The sequence below is a fragment of the Seriola dumerili genome, unplaced genomic scaffold (genome assembly GCF_002260705.1).
Source record: "Seriola dumerili isolate Sdu_G_001 unplaced genomic scaffold, Sdu_1.0 BDQW01000319.1, whole genome shotgun sequence".
Taxonomy (NCBI): domain Eukaryota; kingdom Metazoa; phylum Chordata; class Actinopteri; order Carangiformes; family Carangidae; genus Seriola; species Seriola dumerili.
This window is the reverse complement of record NW_019174574.1, coordinates 3104766-3120945: the sequence shown is the minus strand read 5'-3', so window position 1 is coordinate 3120945 and position 16180 is coordinate 3104766. Positions and strand designations below refer to the sequence as shown.

At 40.8% G+C, this 16180-nt stretch overlaps 2 protein-coding genes across 2 annotated transcripts in view; both read right to left on the bottom strand.

The window, feature by feature from the left end:
• LOC111231870 (NLR family CARD domain-containing protein 3-like) overlaps positions 1-8855 on the bottom strand; it is a 29763-nt gene extending 20908 nt beyond the window's left edge. The window contains exons 1-3 of the mRNA XM_022759129.1: positions 7888-8855; positions 2043-2203; positions 252-535 (exon numbers count right to left, since the gene is read on the bottom strand). Coding sequence (XP_022614850.1) covers positions 252-528 — 277 coding nt within the window. The 5' untranslated portion in view covers positions 529-535; positions 2043-2203; positions 7888-8855. The remainder of the gene's footprint in view (positions 1-251; positions 536-2042; positions 2204-7887) is intronic.
• LOC111231817 (NACHT, LRR and PYD domains-containing protein 1b allele 2-like) lies at positions 2175-16149 on the bottom strand. Its single transcript, XM_022759054.1, has 10 exons — positions 16113-16149; positions 14766-14845; positions 14161-14216; positions 11963-12177; positions 10597-10874; positions 10316-10429; positions 10060-10201; positions 9103-9391; positions 2758-2846; positions 2175-2203 (listed from the first exon to the last, which is right to left on the bottom strand). The coding sequence occupies exons 1-10, from the start codon at positions 16147-16149 to the stop codon at positions 2175-2177; spliced, it is 1329 nt and encodes a 442-aa protein (XP_022614775.1).
• Positions 16150-16180: the final 31 nt, after the last annotated feature.

Genomic DNA, 16180 nt, shown 5'->3' with positions numbered 1-16180 from the left:
GGATGTTGATGCTTGGTCAGAGCTCAGTGAAGCTGTTAAGGCACATTCACATCTTAATCATGAGACTCCAGTTACTCTCACAGGACAGCCAGGGGGACTATTGACCCACATATGACCTCTCAAGCTGCAAATGACCCCACAGAGATTAAACACCTGTGATTCCCCACCCATCTAAACAAGTCCACCTTCCTTTGACTGATCACTCCTCAATATCTCTGTAACATCCCATTTTAAATCTCTCCATAACTTACCAGTGGGTACTGAGATGATGTCTGTGAAATTTTCCACTAGATCATTCTGATTCATCTTCACCAGAACCATTCTGGTGACTTTAATGGTGTTTATACAGTAGGTCTGGACCATTAGATCCACTGTGTCCATCCTGTCTGCATTCTCCAGTCGAGTCCTCGGGATTGATGGGAAGCCTTCTAGGACCTCTTTCTGCTGCAGGAACCACTTGAATTTTTTGAAGTCCTCTGCTCCCAAATCCTCCAAAGTCATCAAGAGGATCTGTTTAGGTGTCGCCATCTTTTCCCTGCAAAGATCCAAAAGGCATGACAAAATAATCTGTACTTTAAAAAAGAACTGCACAGTTACTCTTCTGGATTATAACCAGTCAACATTGTTGTAGCAGAGTATGACCTGATTTACAATCCAGGAAAACAGAACGTATGTTTAAAGTAAACCATACTTGAAGGCCTTTTCTGAAAGTCTGGAGTTTTAGCACAGACTTTTACACTGTACTGTACATCTACCTGATGTTCATCTCATGCTTTTAATCACAGTCATAAAAGTCAAACCACATTTGAACTTCTGTCCAGGTAAGACTTATGAATTGTATTACTACAGTCATAATGACACCTCAATAATATATGAATAATTGAAGACAATAACTGTTGTTTACTGCTATTAGTGCCAATAATAGTGGTAAAAACAATAATGTACTGCATACTGATATAAAAACCTGTAATGCATGAACATATAAAGGCTGGTCAATATTAAGGCACCACAAAGACACACCGAAGAGGGTGGAACTACCTTTAGTCTACTATACCATATGACACGCTGAATCTAGACTAATGTCCATTTTCACAGCACTAATCCATTAATACAACAACAGTCATGTTCTACTCACCACTCGGCTGCTCTGAGTTTCTGTTCAACAGAAATAATGTTTCCATGCTCTAATTAATACCAGTACCTCTTCTGTTCTGATGCTCCTGATCAATGTTAAGTTACCATCACCCAACCAAAGACTTCCTCATGTTTTTCAGATTAAAAACTGACTTATTAATGAAATCCTGGTGAGACTATTGATGTGAAAGCTCTGGAGGAAATGTTGAGTTTGATTCATGGCAGCTCATCTTTGTTGGGGAAATGAATTGCTGACATGACTCTGTTGCTGTGCTGATGAATTAGTGCTGTGGAAATGAATTTATCAGGACAACAGGTTAACATGGAGAAAGTGTTGAGTTTGTATTAAGAGGAGAAATGGAGACATTAGAAATAAAGCCCTGTCTCTAACAAGCCTGTCCCAAAAACAGGCCCTAGACACTAATTCAGAAAACTGAATTCAGAAAACTGAATTAGTGTCATACAGCTCATGAGGTAAAGTGGGTTGTCCACGTTCTGCTCCTGTCTGCATGTTGAAGTGTCTTTGGGCAAGATACTGAACTCCAATCTTCCCCCAATGGGTGTGCTGTCGGTATGTATGATACTACAGTGTACAGTGTAAAGCGCTGCGTAAGACTAGAAAAGTGCTGTATGAATGAAGTCCAAAAATGCAATACATTTTCTCAGTAAAGTGTTTGACAATAAAATACACCTCAGTCATGAGTCCAACCTGTACATTTTTCACTGATAACTGAAAACTGATAACAGGATCTCAGGTTAAAGCCCTTCTGTTGTACTGCTGTTTACACAGTAACCACTGACAATACATGTAAATCATACAGCCAATCAGCTTCCAGAAACAACAAACAGTGACACAACACAATGTGACCACAGTGATCATGTACACATTTCTCTGGTAGGATTCTCACCTGCTGAACTCACTTCAGGTCGACTTACAGACACTTTGCACCTTCATGTGTAGAAGAAACATTTGTAGAGAAGAAGCTGCTCATTCTCCCTCATCAGTCCTGGTGTTTGTGTGCATTTGATCTGAGGATGAGTCACACCCTCATAACTTCAAAGTCCAAGTCTGAAAAACAACAGAGTGAGGTCAGTCCCAGTCTAAATCACACCTCAGATTGTGTAGTTCTACTATCTGTCCACTAGATGGTGCTAAATGACCATCTAATGAGCTGCTCAGCTCAGCACAGGAAAATGTGACGGAGGAGCAGCAGTCTGGATCACAGGCATACATCACTGTATTGTGGACATGTTGGTTTGTTATGAGACAGAGTGCAGACTCAGATCCCAAGGCAGCCTTCACCCTGTTCCTCAGTCCTGGTTCTTAACAAAGGGGGGCCAGAACCTCAGGATGGTGTCTGGTTTGAAAACGTTTCTTCAAACACTGTTAAAACACTTTTTAAGGACACTTTTACTCATTTGTCCCTGTAAAGCCTACATTTATTCTAAATCTGTTAAACAGATAAATAAGTTATTATCTCTCTTTTTAGCTGGTGTATGTGCTGTTGTGAGGATAGTTTTGAGAGGACATTGTAGGTGCAGAGAGCAAGTGTGGCATGATTGATTTTATTATTTACACCAGTGCTTTTGTGACTGGTCTGGTTGTTTTATCAGTCAGAATACAAACAAGGCCACTGAGAGGGGAAACGCTTTCCTTATTTACAGGTGTATGTAAAATAATATTTCTCAGAATTGACGAGAAATGAGCGATACTGAGATCACGACCAAGTTAAAAGATGGACTAACAGGCTAACCCTGTAAATGCAGTGTTACAAGAAAACTACTTTTCTAGTTAGCCTTACCTTTAGCAGTCACAACCATATCTAATTATTCTTATTTGTTATTACATTCAGCCATATATTTTTTTAAAGTATTACATGTTCATTGTGTTCAGGTACTGCAACTTTAAAGCACATTTTGTCAGGCTGTAAGGTTAGTATGTTGCAAGGCCGGTATACGTGGTGACATAACCAGGTTTTAAAAAGCTTAGCTGCAGGAATTGAAGATTTACGGAGGCAGGCAAATTTAGGAGGGCCTAAAATAAAGACAGTTGCAATCAAGTTTGTTCAAGAGGGAGAGAAAGTTGGTAAGACAACAAGGAGGCAAGGCAGCTTAGAGGATGCTTGTGATTGGCAAATGCAGGTAGATTTAGGAGGAAAGCTTGTTGTTCCCCAGGAAATAGCCAGTACAAAGCTAAGGCCTGACATAGTCTTGTGGTCTAGGAGTAGAATGAGAGTATATTTCATAGAGCTGACTGTTCCGTGGGAGGCTTCAGTTGAAGAAGCATATGAAAGGAAAAAGCTCAGGTATGTAGAGTTAGGGGCAGAAGCAGAGCAGCGAGGATGGAAAGTTAGGATTTGTCCAGTGGAAGTAGGATGTAGAGGATTTGTAGCAAGGTCTGTTGTCTCTTTGGTGAGGGAGTTAGGAGGAAGTGGACAGAGTGTGAGGAAAATAGTAAAGGACATGTCAGATGAGGCAGCAAGATCCAGTCAGTGGATTTGGATGAGAAGAAGTAATGGTAGCTGGGGGCCCAGCAGGGGGAGCACTTAGGATAGACAGACTCTTAGGAGAAGCAAGGAAGAAAATCCAGGAAGAGGAAGTGTTTTTAAGTGGGGGGTGTGGCCTGTGTGAGCCTCTTTGAGACCATGCGGTTAGTCCAGGTGAGGTGGCCTGTATTTTTTGGTTGCATTGTTTGAATTGGTCTGTAGTGTGTCTTTGACTGTCTAGGTGAGTTTGTTTGTTTTAGGTGAGTTGTTGGAGAGTGGGGGAGTAGGGGGAGGTAGAGCACAGCCTAATCCGGTGGGGGAGAGTTTAGCTTAAAAAGGCATCTCTCCTTGACTCTACCTCCCTCATTCAAAATGGCCGCCACTTTCTCCAACTGGTTAGGGGAGTTTGTTTGCTGAATCTGCTAGTGTGTTTTGTCCGAGTTGATGATAGTGTTGTTTGTGGTAGCATAGGCAAGATAAAGGAGAAAATAGTTGTGGTGTGAGGAGCAGTGATGGCTGGCATTAGGGGGGTGACTCTGGGACGCCAGTGATCACTGTCTAGCCTCCTGGAGGTGTCGTGGGACCAACTAGACGAAACACTGGTGAAAGGAGGTTCCCACCTGATGACCCCAAAGACATGTTAGTTATCACTGCTCATTAGTCTGTATAGCTAAATTAATACTTATCATAGGACTTAGGATGTTAAGCTTAGGGAGCTATTCACTGAGTCTGGTCCATTTTCTGTAGCACAAGTTTCTTGTGTTTACCTTAAATTAAATGTTATAGTACAAAAATAATAGGTTATGAATCCTGATTTCTGCTTCTCTTTGGACAGTTCATTTGCAGATGTCAGCTATAGTGTCGGCTAGTTAACACCACATTACTTCTAGGAAATGGGTACTGTCTAGTTCCAAACATCTTTGACCAGTGACCACTACAAATGAGGCCGGGTCTACTTGCACCTCCTCACAAGTTGAGTATGTCTATGGGTTGTGAGCAGTTTAACCAAAGACTTTTTTCATTAGAGTAACTGTCAAAGACGCAAAGAGGTAAAACTTATAATTCAATAAGTCACAATAATAATAAAGAAACATCAGGGACATTGTGTGTCAAAGTATTTATGAGGACAGTGTGTGAGGTTTACCCACAGCTGTGCTCACTATGCATTGTGGGACCTCTGTCTCTCTAGTCCTGTCGTCCCTTTCACAAATCTGATGAGAACCATCCTCAGGCCTTTAAATTATATCTAGTGCCTGTTGGAATACAATTAAGGGATAATACTGGACAAATGGTTAATTCCATGGTTATAATGGATGGCAAAGGAACCAAGGCAACACCTAATCCAACTAAAAATATCAGTTGTTAATTTACAAACAGAAGTAGTTAATTTTAATCTCACTATCCTCTTTTAAACATCATAAATACACGATCAGCCATAACATTAAAACAGGTGACTGGTTTTAATGTTGTGACTGATCTGTGAATTTTTTTGAGTGAGTCAAGCCATGAAGCTGTGGAAAAAAATTCAAACTACAGATTAAGTTTTAAATCAAATTACTAATAGTTCAGAATACATTCTTAAAACTGGCCACAGATATAGACCAATCAGCCATAACAATTAGAAATAGTAACCCGTTATATTGTTGTGGCTGATTGGTGTATAATTCCTGTGCTTATGACTTTCTGTTGTTGGTGTTGCTAGGCAACATCCAGCTAAATAGGAAGGGGTTTTCAAAGGCTCTGTCAGGAGTTGTATAGTCAAGGCAAGTTTTAAAAGAGGGAAAGGGAACTTATAACAATGCGTTCTGCTACATGATCTTATTAAAACTGTCCTGTACGACCAGCATTGTCTTCAACCATCCCCCAGGAAGGCCGGGCAACAACACATCAGTGAGGTCCCTAAACCTCTCACAGTGACCTGCAAATCCTGAGGTTCAAGATAAGGAACCCCAATCTTTGCCATGGCCACTTAACCATGCATCTCTTAGCCACCTTTGAACCTTCAACCCCCCTTGGCAATCAGGAACCAGCAGCCTGGAATGTCTGGTTGGCATCGTATTCTGGGCTGCAAGCACCAATTAGCTAAACATGGGTCACTGTCATAACTCATTTCCAGGAGCCCATCACCCACAGAGATGAGCACCAACTTTTAATCTTACTGTCCAGTCAGTAGATCACTGGGTAAACCAGCATAAAAACAGATAAGAGCTTAAAAAATATCACCTCCAACAACAAGGAGGGTTAAGACTTCCTGCACAACATAGTCATGTCCCTAACGCCCTAAACATGAGGTCCAGCCACACACACAAATGGAGCCTTGGCTCCTTGACATTGGTAGTAAGACAAAGGAAAACAAAAAACTGAAAAGCAATGGACTCTCAAATGTAGTTTTAGTTTTAGACTTTGTAAGGTTTTATTTTTAACATTCAAATGCATGAATTGTGTCTGTTACACATGCTAAATAATTTTCAGAGAGTACAAACTTCCAGAAGTAGAGCTCCATACTTTGACAGCAGGGGAACACATGCCCCCCAGAACCACAATATCTGTCATTTGCCACGATGCATCTTCAGAGCAGTGATACCAAAACTCTGAAGTTTTCCTAATTGTTTGAAAACAATTAGTTGTGATGACAAACGTAATTACTGGCTGGATTATGTTCACCGGCAATGTAAATTTGTGATGATGTTCATTTATAAACAGCAGAGTCACCATGTGGTGGTTCAGGAGATACATATACACATAGGCTACAATATGCAGAACTCTGATACCAGAGAAAGGGGTTCACATCACACACACCAGAGTCTGTGGTTTCCACAACAGCTCTGTGGTTCAGAGGCCTGAGGTCTGTACTACGAAGCAAGTTCAACATACCCAGGATAACTTTTAGTTATCTGGGCTTAACTGAACCTAACATTGACTGTCCTGATAACCTGTACTACGAAGCAGGTTATCAACTGGCTCAGTTAACCCTGGGTTTACCTGTCCGGCTACGAGCGCGTTCATGTGAAAGAGGCGGAGTTGTTAATTATAAGCAACATCATCTGAACCATGAATGAAGTTCTTAATATGATATGAGAAGAAACGCTGATACCTGCCAGTATATTTGGTTATAACCACATCCAAAAGCGATATTCAACAAGGTGAAATGTATTATCACATAACTAGAATTTTAAAAAAAAATCTATAAATATAATTACTATTAAAGTCAGATTAAGGATATATTTTAAATACGTGGATGAATTATCATTAAGTTTCTTACTCAGTATTTTCTCTTCAGTCTGATGATGAACAAACTGTTATGAACATGTGAAGCAGATAAAACAGTTAAAGTTAATGTCAGACTGTTTCTGCTGCAGAGAGGAGAGAAAGAAAAGAGGAGATAAGTAGTTGATGTCTTATGAGTCAGGCCGACTGAAATGTTCATTTATAATCATGGAAATAGTTAACAGATAATTTTTCTACTAAAAGACATCAGAAGTTTAGTTTTTATTTCCAGTTGTGCTCACAGAGTCTCCTCATGTTATTCTGAGCTGCAGTGATGAAGAACAGTAAGAGCATCAACACTGTCAGGAATCTGTTGGATTAAAGAATCTTTGTTCAATTAAAATGAAGCTATAATAGTTATTTAGCCTGATAAACTCTGTGCAGTTTTTAGCAGCTTTGTTTCAAAACCAGAGTGGACACATGGAAAGACCCAAACAGGAAAACTGTTCCACTGATTTATATAAATATCTACTGCTCATTATTATTGATCATTCCCGTCGGGATCCTGTAGGAATGATGACTCAGTTTTTCAAGGTATCAGATTGGTCAGTAATTGATCCTTTAAAGTTAAACTGCGCCAGAGCAGGTTAGAAGTTCAGCATAAGTTACCATGGTGATTTACCCCGGTAACCAGTGAACCACTGTAGTAGGACTGAACCCCCAGAGTTAAACCTGAAGTTACCCCAATAACCTCAAATCCTGCTTTGTAGTACAGACCTCAGGATCTTTAAACAGGAGCTGTGAGAGTCTGAACTGGAGAATACAGAACAGTTTAATAATGTGGAGATATTTTGGCGGAAAACAAACAGGTTGTCTGTGAACATTTTACTGATTCGGGTCTTGACATTAAAAGAACAAGTTTCATCACAACCTGATGTCTGCTTTAGGTCGATTAATGCAGAACAATGCATTCAAATACACAGGCTCTGTGTTTTGTTTTATCTGTTGGTTGATGAAGTAAGTTCATAAGTTGATGAAATATTTAAAAAACTGAACTTACGGACTCTTCATCAGGAGTTTAAAGTGTGAGAATCTTGCTGTGTAGTCTGACGGCTTCGTCAGTTTCACCGTGAGTTAGCAAAACAGGAAGTAACAGTGGGCAGCGGGCGAGGTTCAGAGCTGCCGTCAAAGGGGGAAGTGCAGTGAAACTTATGTACAAGAGAAAGGCTTCAACATTTCTGAGAAATCACGTGACAGCACTAGAGCATTGTGGCTAACAGGATACATCCTGAAGCCTGTACTACGAAGCAAGTTCAAAATACCCAGGATAACTTTTAGTTCTGTTGCATTACTTCCTGACTGCCAGTGTCCAGTCCAGGCGCTGCAGTCATATGTTGAAGCAACACAGAGCCTTAGACGCTCAGAGCAGCTGTTTGTGTGCTACAGCGGCAAAAACAAAGGGCAGGCGCTGTCTAAACAGAGGCTCTCCCATTGGGTGGTTGAAACAATAAAACAGGCGTACGAGGTGGCACGTGAACCAGTCCTCTCAGATGTTGTTTGTCACTCAACCAGGGGTGCGGCCACGTCCTGGGCGGCAATGAGAGGAATATCACTACGGAACATCTGTGCTGCACCGCCTTGCGCGTTCACGAGGTTCTACTATCTTAACATGGCCTCTGGGTCCACGCTCGCATCAGCTGTCCTTCCATTGGCCTTCTACAAACAGAACAGTAGGTGGGTATCAGTTCCTAGTGTCTGGTAGAGTCTGCTGGTAGAGTCATCCACTTTGTTTACTGCCACTGGCAGTCAGGAAGGAATGAAACAGAACCATAGTTACCTTCGTAACTTCCGTTATCTGGGTTAACTGAACCTAACATTGACCGTCCTGATAACCTGTACTACGAAGCAGGTTATTAACTGGCTCAGTTAACCCTGGGTTTACCTGTCCGGTTACGAGCGCGTTCATGTGAAAAAGGCGGAGTTGTTAATTATAAGCTGAACCATGAATTTTTTTTTTTAAATAATGAAAGTTATATACACAAAGTATAGTAAAAAAAAAAAGGAAATACACAGCAAGTTGTTTTACATTTGACAAAACACATTAAGTCTCTCCAGATATAGTGTGTTTAGTTGTTCCATACTTGCAAGATTTACTTCTTTGCAATTATCAATCCCAAAGTTTTTACCAAATGTTCTTAAACAATAGAGAAAAAGTTTAAAGGTAAAACTTAAGAATTAAAGATGTGAAACACCCTGATATACACTGTTTCTGCTTCACATTAACTTCAGCTTTGTTGAAAGACACTGATCCTCCTCACAGAGAGCAGCAATCAGAGCTGCACAGGCTTTTGGTCCTTTTCTTAGCACCGTATTGATCACCACTCGAGCTTTGTCTGCCCTGGTCTTCTGTGTTCCAGCATCCTCCAGTTCATCCTGAGTTACCACCTTGCACTCCAGGAGTTTATCCAGCAGCTTATGTAGAAGAGGTTCAGACACACTGTCGATGAAATCTGTCCGAACAGACGCCAGGTTCTTTGCTTCTTGGACATTCTCAGTCCATGTTGGTCAGGCATCTATAAGTTGAACAAGAAAAAGTACATTTCAACCTACTGGTGTGTGTGTGTGTGTGGTGTGTGTGTGTGTGTGTGTGTGTGTGCGTGTGTGGTGAGTATATATATATATATATATATATATATATATAAAGTAGAGAAAATTAACTTAAAAAAATACTTTTCTCTCACAACAGTCTCTCAACCAAATTCGCGTCTGGTGCTATACACATATTTTAAATCTGGTGTTGGCCGAGACAACAGGCAGTGTTCTACAGACTGCATCACTTTTTGGATTGCTGAATGACGCGGCAGTCTTCATACGTGAATCATATAAACACATGCAGCAGTTGGAAGGGATGAGTGCAGAGTCAGACAAGCGTCACAGAAAACTTTGTCCAATTGTCATCCTGTCATGATATAATCTCTTGAGTGATGCATATTATGTCATTGGACTTGCCGAGTTTCTCCTGACCTTATCAGTCACCCAAGTGGCCTGTGACAGTAACTTCTCTACACCTAAGTTTTTTAAAAAACAGACTTAGGAGCACTCTCACCCAAGAGTATTTAGAAGCATTTATGCTGATGTCAATAGAGAAAGACATTCTAATGCCCTTGCACTCTGACGGGGTGAAAGACAAGGTTTCAGAGACTTCCCCCCTGCAGGGACATGAGGACTTTACCAGTCAGGTCAGCATCGTGCTTCCAGACATCTGTATCTGTTTCATCTCGAACTGCTATAGTCACTTGTTCTGTGTCTGTAGGCAGGCGGATCTCAAACGTTGAATGGTAATTTGGTCCAACATCCCGGTCAAACTTTGCTTTCTGAAAACCAGTAGCAGTAGTAGTAATCAGTGTCTCAAAGTATCCAAAGTAAACTAAAACAAGTTTTAAGAATCATATCAGCATGTTACAGAACATTTCATTTGAAATTCTCACCTCAGGCTGTACTATACAGGCCGTCGGACAGTGAACAGTGTAACTTTGTTCTTCGATGAGTTCGCATTTGGAAGGTGCCGGAATGTACCCAGAATTTGTCTGTTTTCTCCTCACCTTAAGATACAAGAACATTGTAATTACATGGTTAGTCCTCAGTAGACTCCGACTGATAAATCAGCAGGCCATTTTATCAGGTGAGTAACTGGTCTTTGGATATGTATCACAATATCTGATCGATACTGATGGGTTTGAACTCAAAGTGAAGCCGTAACAAGTCTTACCTCTTCCAGAGGGATGTTGCTTGGAAAGAGAAGCACATTGAGGTTTTTCTTCTGTGTTTTGGGGTTTGGTTTTCTAAGGAACAGCAAGACTTGGCCACTAGTTGGGTTCAGGTTGTTCCAAAACCTCCTTAAAGCCTTCAAAGGCCGGACTATGCCAAACCTAGAGAGATGAAGGACTTTGACAATCACATGAGTGGCTGTGATCTCCAGCGGTTCAAGGATGCTCATTCCATCATCAGTGCAGCGGGCGACAGACAGCAGGCCTTCAGAGAGCAGAGCTGTGAAAACACAGACACATTCAACACCTGTTTTACTGACAACAACCTCATATATTCTATATCTACTAGGAGTGTCATGATTTTCCAAATGTGTGATTTGATTAATTAGGAAAGACCTGCAGCGGGAGGTGAAGAAAGCACAGTGGACTGTTAGCTCTCCTTTACATAAACGGAGAGACATCCACTCAAGCCGTCTCTGCAGACGGGCGGACAGTATCAGGAGAGACCCCTCTCACCCTGGTCACCACTTGTCCAACATGAGAGGATGAAGATGCAGTGTTGCCCAGAGGGACAAAAACCACGTTCAAGAGTTAACATTGGTGTTACTTTCCACTGATGGAGACAGCTGTTGGTGAGTAAGATATGAAGTTTGATGCTGAACTCACAGCTATTTGTGCTAACTATGTAGTGATAGCAAATAGTTACAAATAGCACTGCTTGAATGCATTGTCACAAGCTGTAATAGACTACAGCCAACACACTGTACACTTAACCCACACTGGATGAACGCCTTCCCTAATACCTTAGAAGATGCATTCAGAGCTTAGTGTTCTTCTTAATGAGGACCGTATAATTTATATCACATATCTGACACTATCAACATGAACATTAAATTTCACATACTTTTACCAGTATATTGGGGAAAAAAAGTTTATTCCCTAACAGTTTGAAAATATCAAAAATAATGCAACATTACGTCTTCTTTATATACTGCGTACCCACATGCTTCTAGACAATTTCATTTCATGATTTTATTAATAACATAACTCCTCACAATTTGACTGGAACACTGTCTGGTTGATAATTAAGCGGGTGCAAATTAAATAAAATTAATAAAACTGAGTTCCAAAGAGACATGTATTTGTAATAGCCACATTGACCAAGTGCCTCAGTGAGCTCTGATGAAACCCATCATGCTTGAGGTCTTAATAGGAGGTGTGGCAGTTACCAGACATAAACCACAGCGTGGGTGCTGGGACAGATGTGACAGATGAGACTGGGTCTGTGACAGACTGCAGCCTACAGGGGGCACTAACAGGACTTAAGAGTTTCATCACTGCTCAAACAAAGCACAATAATTTGCTCACCATCTTTTGTTTCACAGTGTGGGAGGTGGAGCTGACAGACAGCATCGTCAGGACACTGGATTTCGAACAGTGGCCCTGCAGCCATCTTGCCAGCTAAATTGAGGAGTCCTTCATCCCATTGGACAATCCTGTAGAACAGCTCCGCCTCCTGAGCCATAACAAACACTAGTCCAGTTGATGTGCACCGAAACCCACCTGGACCAGGACACCTGAACCTGTAGGGCATAGAGGGCTGGATGAGCACAATGAACCTGTTACACATACTCATGAACTTTAGAGAATAAAGTGAAGCAGAAATGCTGTTTGCGCTCAGTCTAAAAGTTTCAAAATGGGGACCCACTCATGAAAAAAATTGTTCCATAGCACTATGTTGGGTCTGTGCTCTGCCTCACAAGCGGGGCACCATATGTTGGGCCTTCTTTGGTTTATCAATTTATTGGCTATCATGAATTAATAAAATATCAATATAACCAGTAGTCATACTTAAAGACATTTATTTACAATTAATTACAAAAACATACAATGTCTAATCTAGAGTATATACAGGTGTGTGTGTGTGTGTGTGTGTGTGTGTGTGTGTGTGTGTGTGCGTGTGCGTGTGCGTGCGCGCAGTCTGTACAAAGGTTAAGACTTCTGCTGCTGACCTTAGGCCCAGTCAGTTAACATTACCCAGTCCTTGGAACAAAAGAGAAAGGTAATTTCCAGTGTTGTTGAAGAGTCCAATGATTTGGGTGGCTTGAGCAGGATGTACTGGATGTACTGAGCAGTGTTGTGCCTGAACGCATTCAATGAAGGGCGTTCATTGAACTTGTTCATATTTTTGAAGCAGTTTTATGAACAAACAAGTGAAGACTCAGACGGATTATATTTATATACTGATCTTAAATGTAACTAATGTCTGTGATTCTTCAGTGGTATACAATAATTCATTTAGTTTGGGAGTGGCAATGATTTGGGGCTGGTGATGGATGGGTAGAAAGATTTAAAAAAGAAAAAAAAAGAACTATAAACGTGAACTAGTTCATTTTTATCTGTATGAACTGAACTTTGAACTAGTTCTTTTTAAGTGTGAACTGGCACAACACTGGTACTGAGTCCCAACAACTACTACTGGTGAAAAACTGCGAAGGGAACCTTTAAAGGAGTTAACTGTAAGTTTTGCTATTGCTACATAGCCATTAGCATTAGCAACTGTTTACTCACCAGTCTAGAGGAAACATTGTGAGTTCGGCATGAAACTTCACTCATTTACTCACCAATAGCTGTCTCCAGAGGTGGAAACAACCCTATTGTTTTGCTTCTATTCCTTTCTTCTATTGAAGTTAGCATGCTAACCAGCTATCCCGGGGCTGGTTGGACTGTGTGGTCGCTTTCCAATACCAAGTCACTGCAGCGTCCAGTCTGAAGAAGTAGCTGCTAAGAGGACGTATTATAACCTCTTGTAAATGCAACGATGACTCAAGCTCTCGTCAAGACTGGTATATAAACAGCTGTTAATGCTAATGTTAGCTATGTAGCAATGACAGCACTTACAAATAGCACTTTCAAATTGACTATCGCTGAGATCCATACCCAAAACCATTCCAGGATGATCAGAGAAGACGGTCTGAAGACCTTTAAATACACGGTGAAAACTGGAAACACAGTAGCAGTAACAAAACGAACAAGCAGTGGTGTAGTCAACATGATTCGCAGGTATACGCCATATACACAATAAGAAGTATCCAGGATATCCCTTTACTCGTTTAAAAATGTGCAAGAATATGTAACAATATAGTTTTGTGACAGAACTTTATTTAAGTGATTTTGTTTTGCAAATATTGGGCAGAGTATAACTACAATAAAAATAAGTTTTGCAGGGGAAGGCATCTACTCTTTTGTCTGTGTTGCGAAGCGTGGAACGTGGTGGCTTCCCATACGATGCATGTGCGGATGCATGTACTGTGTGCGTTAGTGAGCGTGGTGGTGCTTATGGGGTGTTGCTTTGGGACGGGTGCGTATGAAAACACAATCTCACTTTATGACCTTGGGGTCATAACAATTAACACATTGAGGGAGGGGGACAAGAGCCATCCATGAGACCACCAACACTGCAGAGAGAACATCAGGATTGCTGTGGCTCGTAAGAGGAAAGATGTGGGGAAAGAAGGAGGTACTTTGCCTAAAATGTTGTTAAGTGCTTCTTATTATATGATTACCTGTGTGAGACTTGTGTAGATTCAGTTTGCAGCTCAGGCATGAAGTCTGATGGAGGCTGTTATTCAGAAAGAAACATCATCAGCTATTTTACTAGAAAGGACCAACTTGTGTTAATAACAGCAAAAAACAAATATTCTTACACATTTCACACTGAACTGAAGCACAGTGCACAAGTCAGAGACAACAGAGCGTTTTGGTGGACTGATAGTGTGACACAAGTATAAGCTGCCATTGTAATTATTTACAAAAAAATTGAAGCAGAAGAAAATGTAACAGACTTTAACTTCAACATCCTAAAAGGAACAAAAGACATCAAACAGCCAAACAGCTGACTTAAACTAAAGAAGTTTGAAAAGTTATGAAAGCATAAAAGTCATCAACTAGAATTCCCACCTCCTGGCTGTTTCCTCCACCAACCAGCCAAGTCAGTAAATATGGTCACAAGCTCTCCTTCCTAAGTTGAATAATGGCCAGAGGTGTTCTTGCAGAACATTATGATGTCACAGTGAAGTTGACTTCTTTGAATATGTGTTTTCTATTGCCTGCTGTGTGTTGAGCCCTTAAATCTGTCTGGAATATTAGGACACAATGGTTTATCTCTCACCTTCATCAGCTTTGTGTCATTCTCAGACACATCCATCATTGTCTCTGCGGTGTTTAGGTCCAGTGTGACATCAGAGTCACCTGATGGGGGGAGAAGAGACACAGCAGATGTCAGAAATCAGTGTTTACTGTTCCTCCTCAGATCTGAGTTCAGAGAATATGAGCCAACAGCAGCTATAAACAGCAGCTATACTGTAGAAAGTCAAATCTGAAGAGAACGATGATGAACTTCTGCTCCATGTCAGCAGTTCATTTGTTTTTAGGTATCATTATTTTGGTCCTGCATCAGCTGCATTGATGGGATGCAGTCGGGTTTAATGTTTGTGGATCAGACCTGCAGTGACACTTAAAGTCTGTTTTCTCTGAAAAACAACAGACATTCTCTCTAACACAGAGGCCATTATTGAAAAAGCATAATCATCTTGATCAAAATGATCTGTCAACAGTTTCTTTAATGACGATGGATCCTGTGAGCACAAATCTTGTTCAGCAGCACGCTGTGAACTCACTGAGAAAAATTTAGAAAATGTGAAAATAGTTTAAAATTCATGTTTTGCTTTTGTTTAAAAACAATTTCATAGAAAACATACAAAGTATCAGCTTCATTCTGACCCCATTTGCGGTCTTGTATGCGTCTGGTAACAAATGTGTTTTTCTGAATGCAGCCTCCAGTTGTGCTTCCTGCCTCCATAAGGACATTGGTCTGAGGTCAGGAGCCCTGACCTCAGACCAACAGAAAATTTGTGTGCAGAACTGAAAAGCTGTGTGCGAGCAAGGAGGCCTCCAACCCTGACTCAATTCCACCAGTTCTGTCAGGAGGAACAGACCAAGATTCAGCAACTTACTGTGAGAAGGTTGTGGAAGGCTACCTGGGACGTTTGACCCAAGTTAAAAAAAATTTAAAGACAATGCTGCCAAATATAAACAAAGTGTCTGTAAACTTCTGACACACTGGGCATGTGATGAAAGAAATAAAAGATGAAATAAATCATTCTCTCTACTGATATTCTGACATTTCACATTCTCAAAATTAATCAGTGATCCCAACCTACCTGACACAGTGATGTTTATTAGGATTAAATGTCATGGATTGTGCAGAGTTTAAATTGATTTGGCTAAAGTGTATATTAACTTCTGACCTCGACTGTACTACTGTCAGCTGAAACATTAATATGCAGGCAAATTCTGTCCTTCAAATTCAGGACCTGTTCAGACTTTAAGGATCAGAATACCCTCAAAACAAACAGCCTGTTGTTCTTAATATTGATGAAGTGAGCACATGCTTGTTTTACAGTGCGGTTGTATTGACAACAGATTGATGAATAGGAGACAGTGTTTCAGTACTCACAGGTTTTGTCTCTGGAATCTTTAATCACCCTGTTCATGGCGACCCTGTGTAGACAAACACAACCACAA

What these genes read in the sequence shown, in the direction of transcription:
- LOC111231817 (XM_022759054.1), bottom strand. Translation starts at nt 16,149, where the DNA reads ATGAACAGGGTGATTAAAGATTCCAGAGACAAAACCT. An exon ending in GCAACATCCCTCTGGAAGAG is followed by an intron (nt 10,430 to 10,596) that starts GTAAGACTTGTT and finishes TTGTATCTTAAG; the next exon opens with GTGAGGAGAAAACAGACAAA. An exon ending in CCCTCTCAGTGGCCTTGTTT is followed by an intron (nt 2,204 to 2,757) that starts GTATTCTGACTG and finishes GTTGTTTTTCAG; the next exon opens with ACTTGGACTTTGAAGTTATG.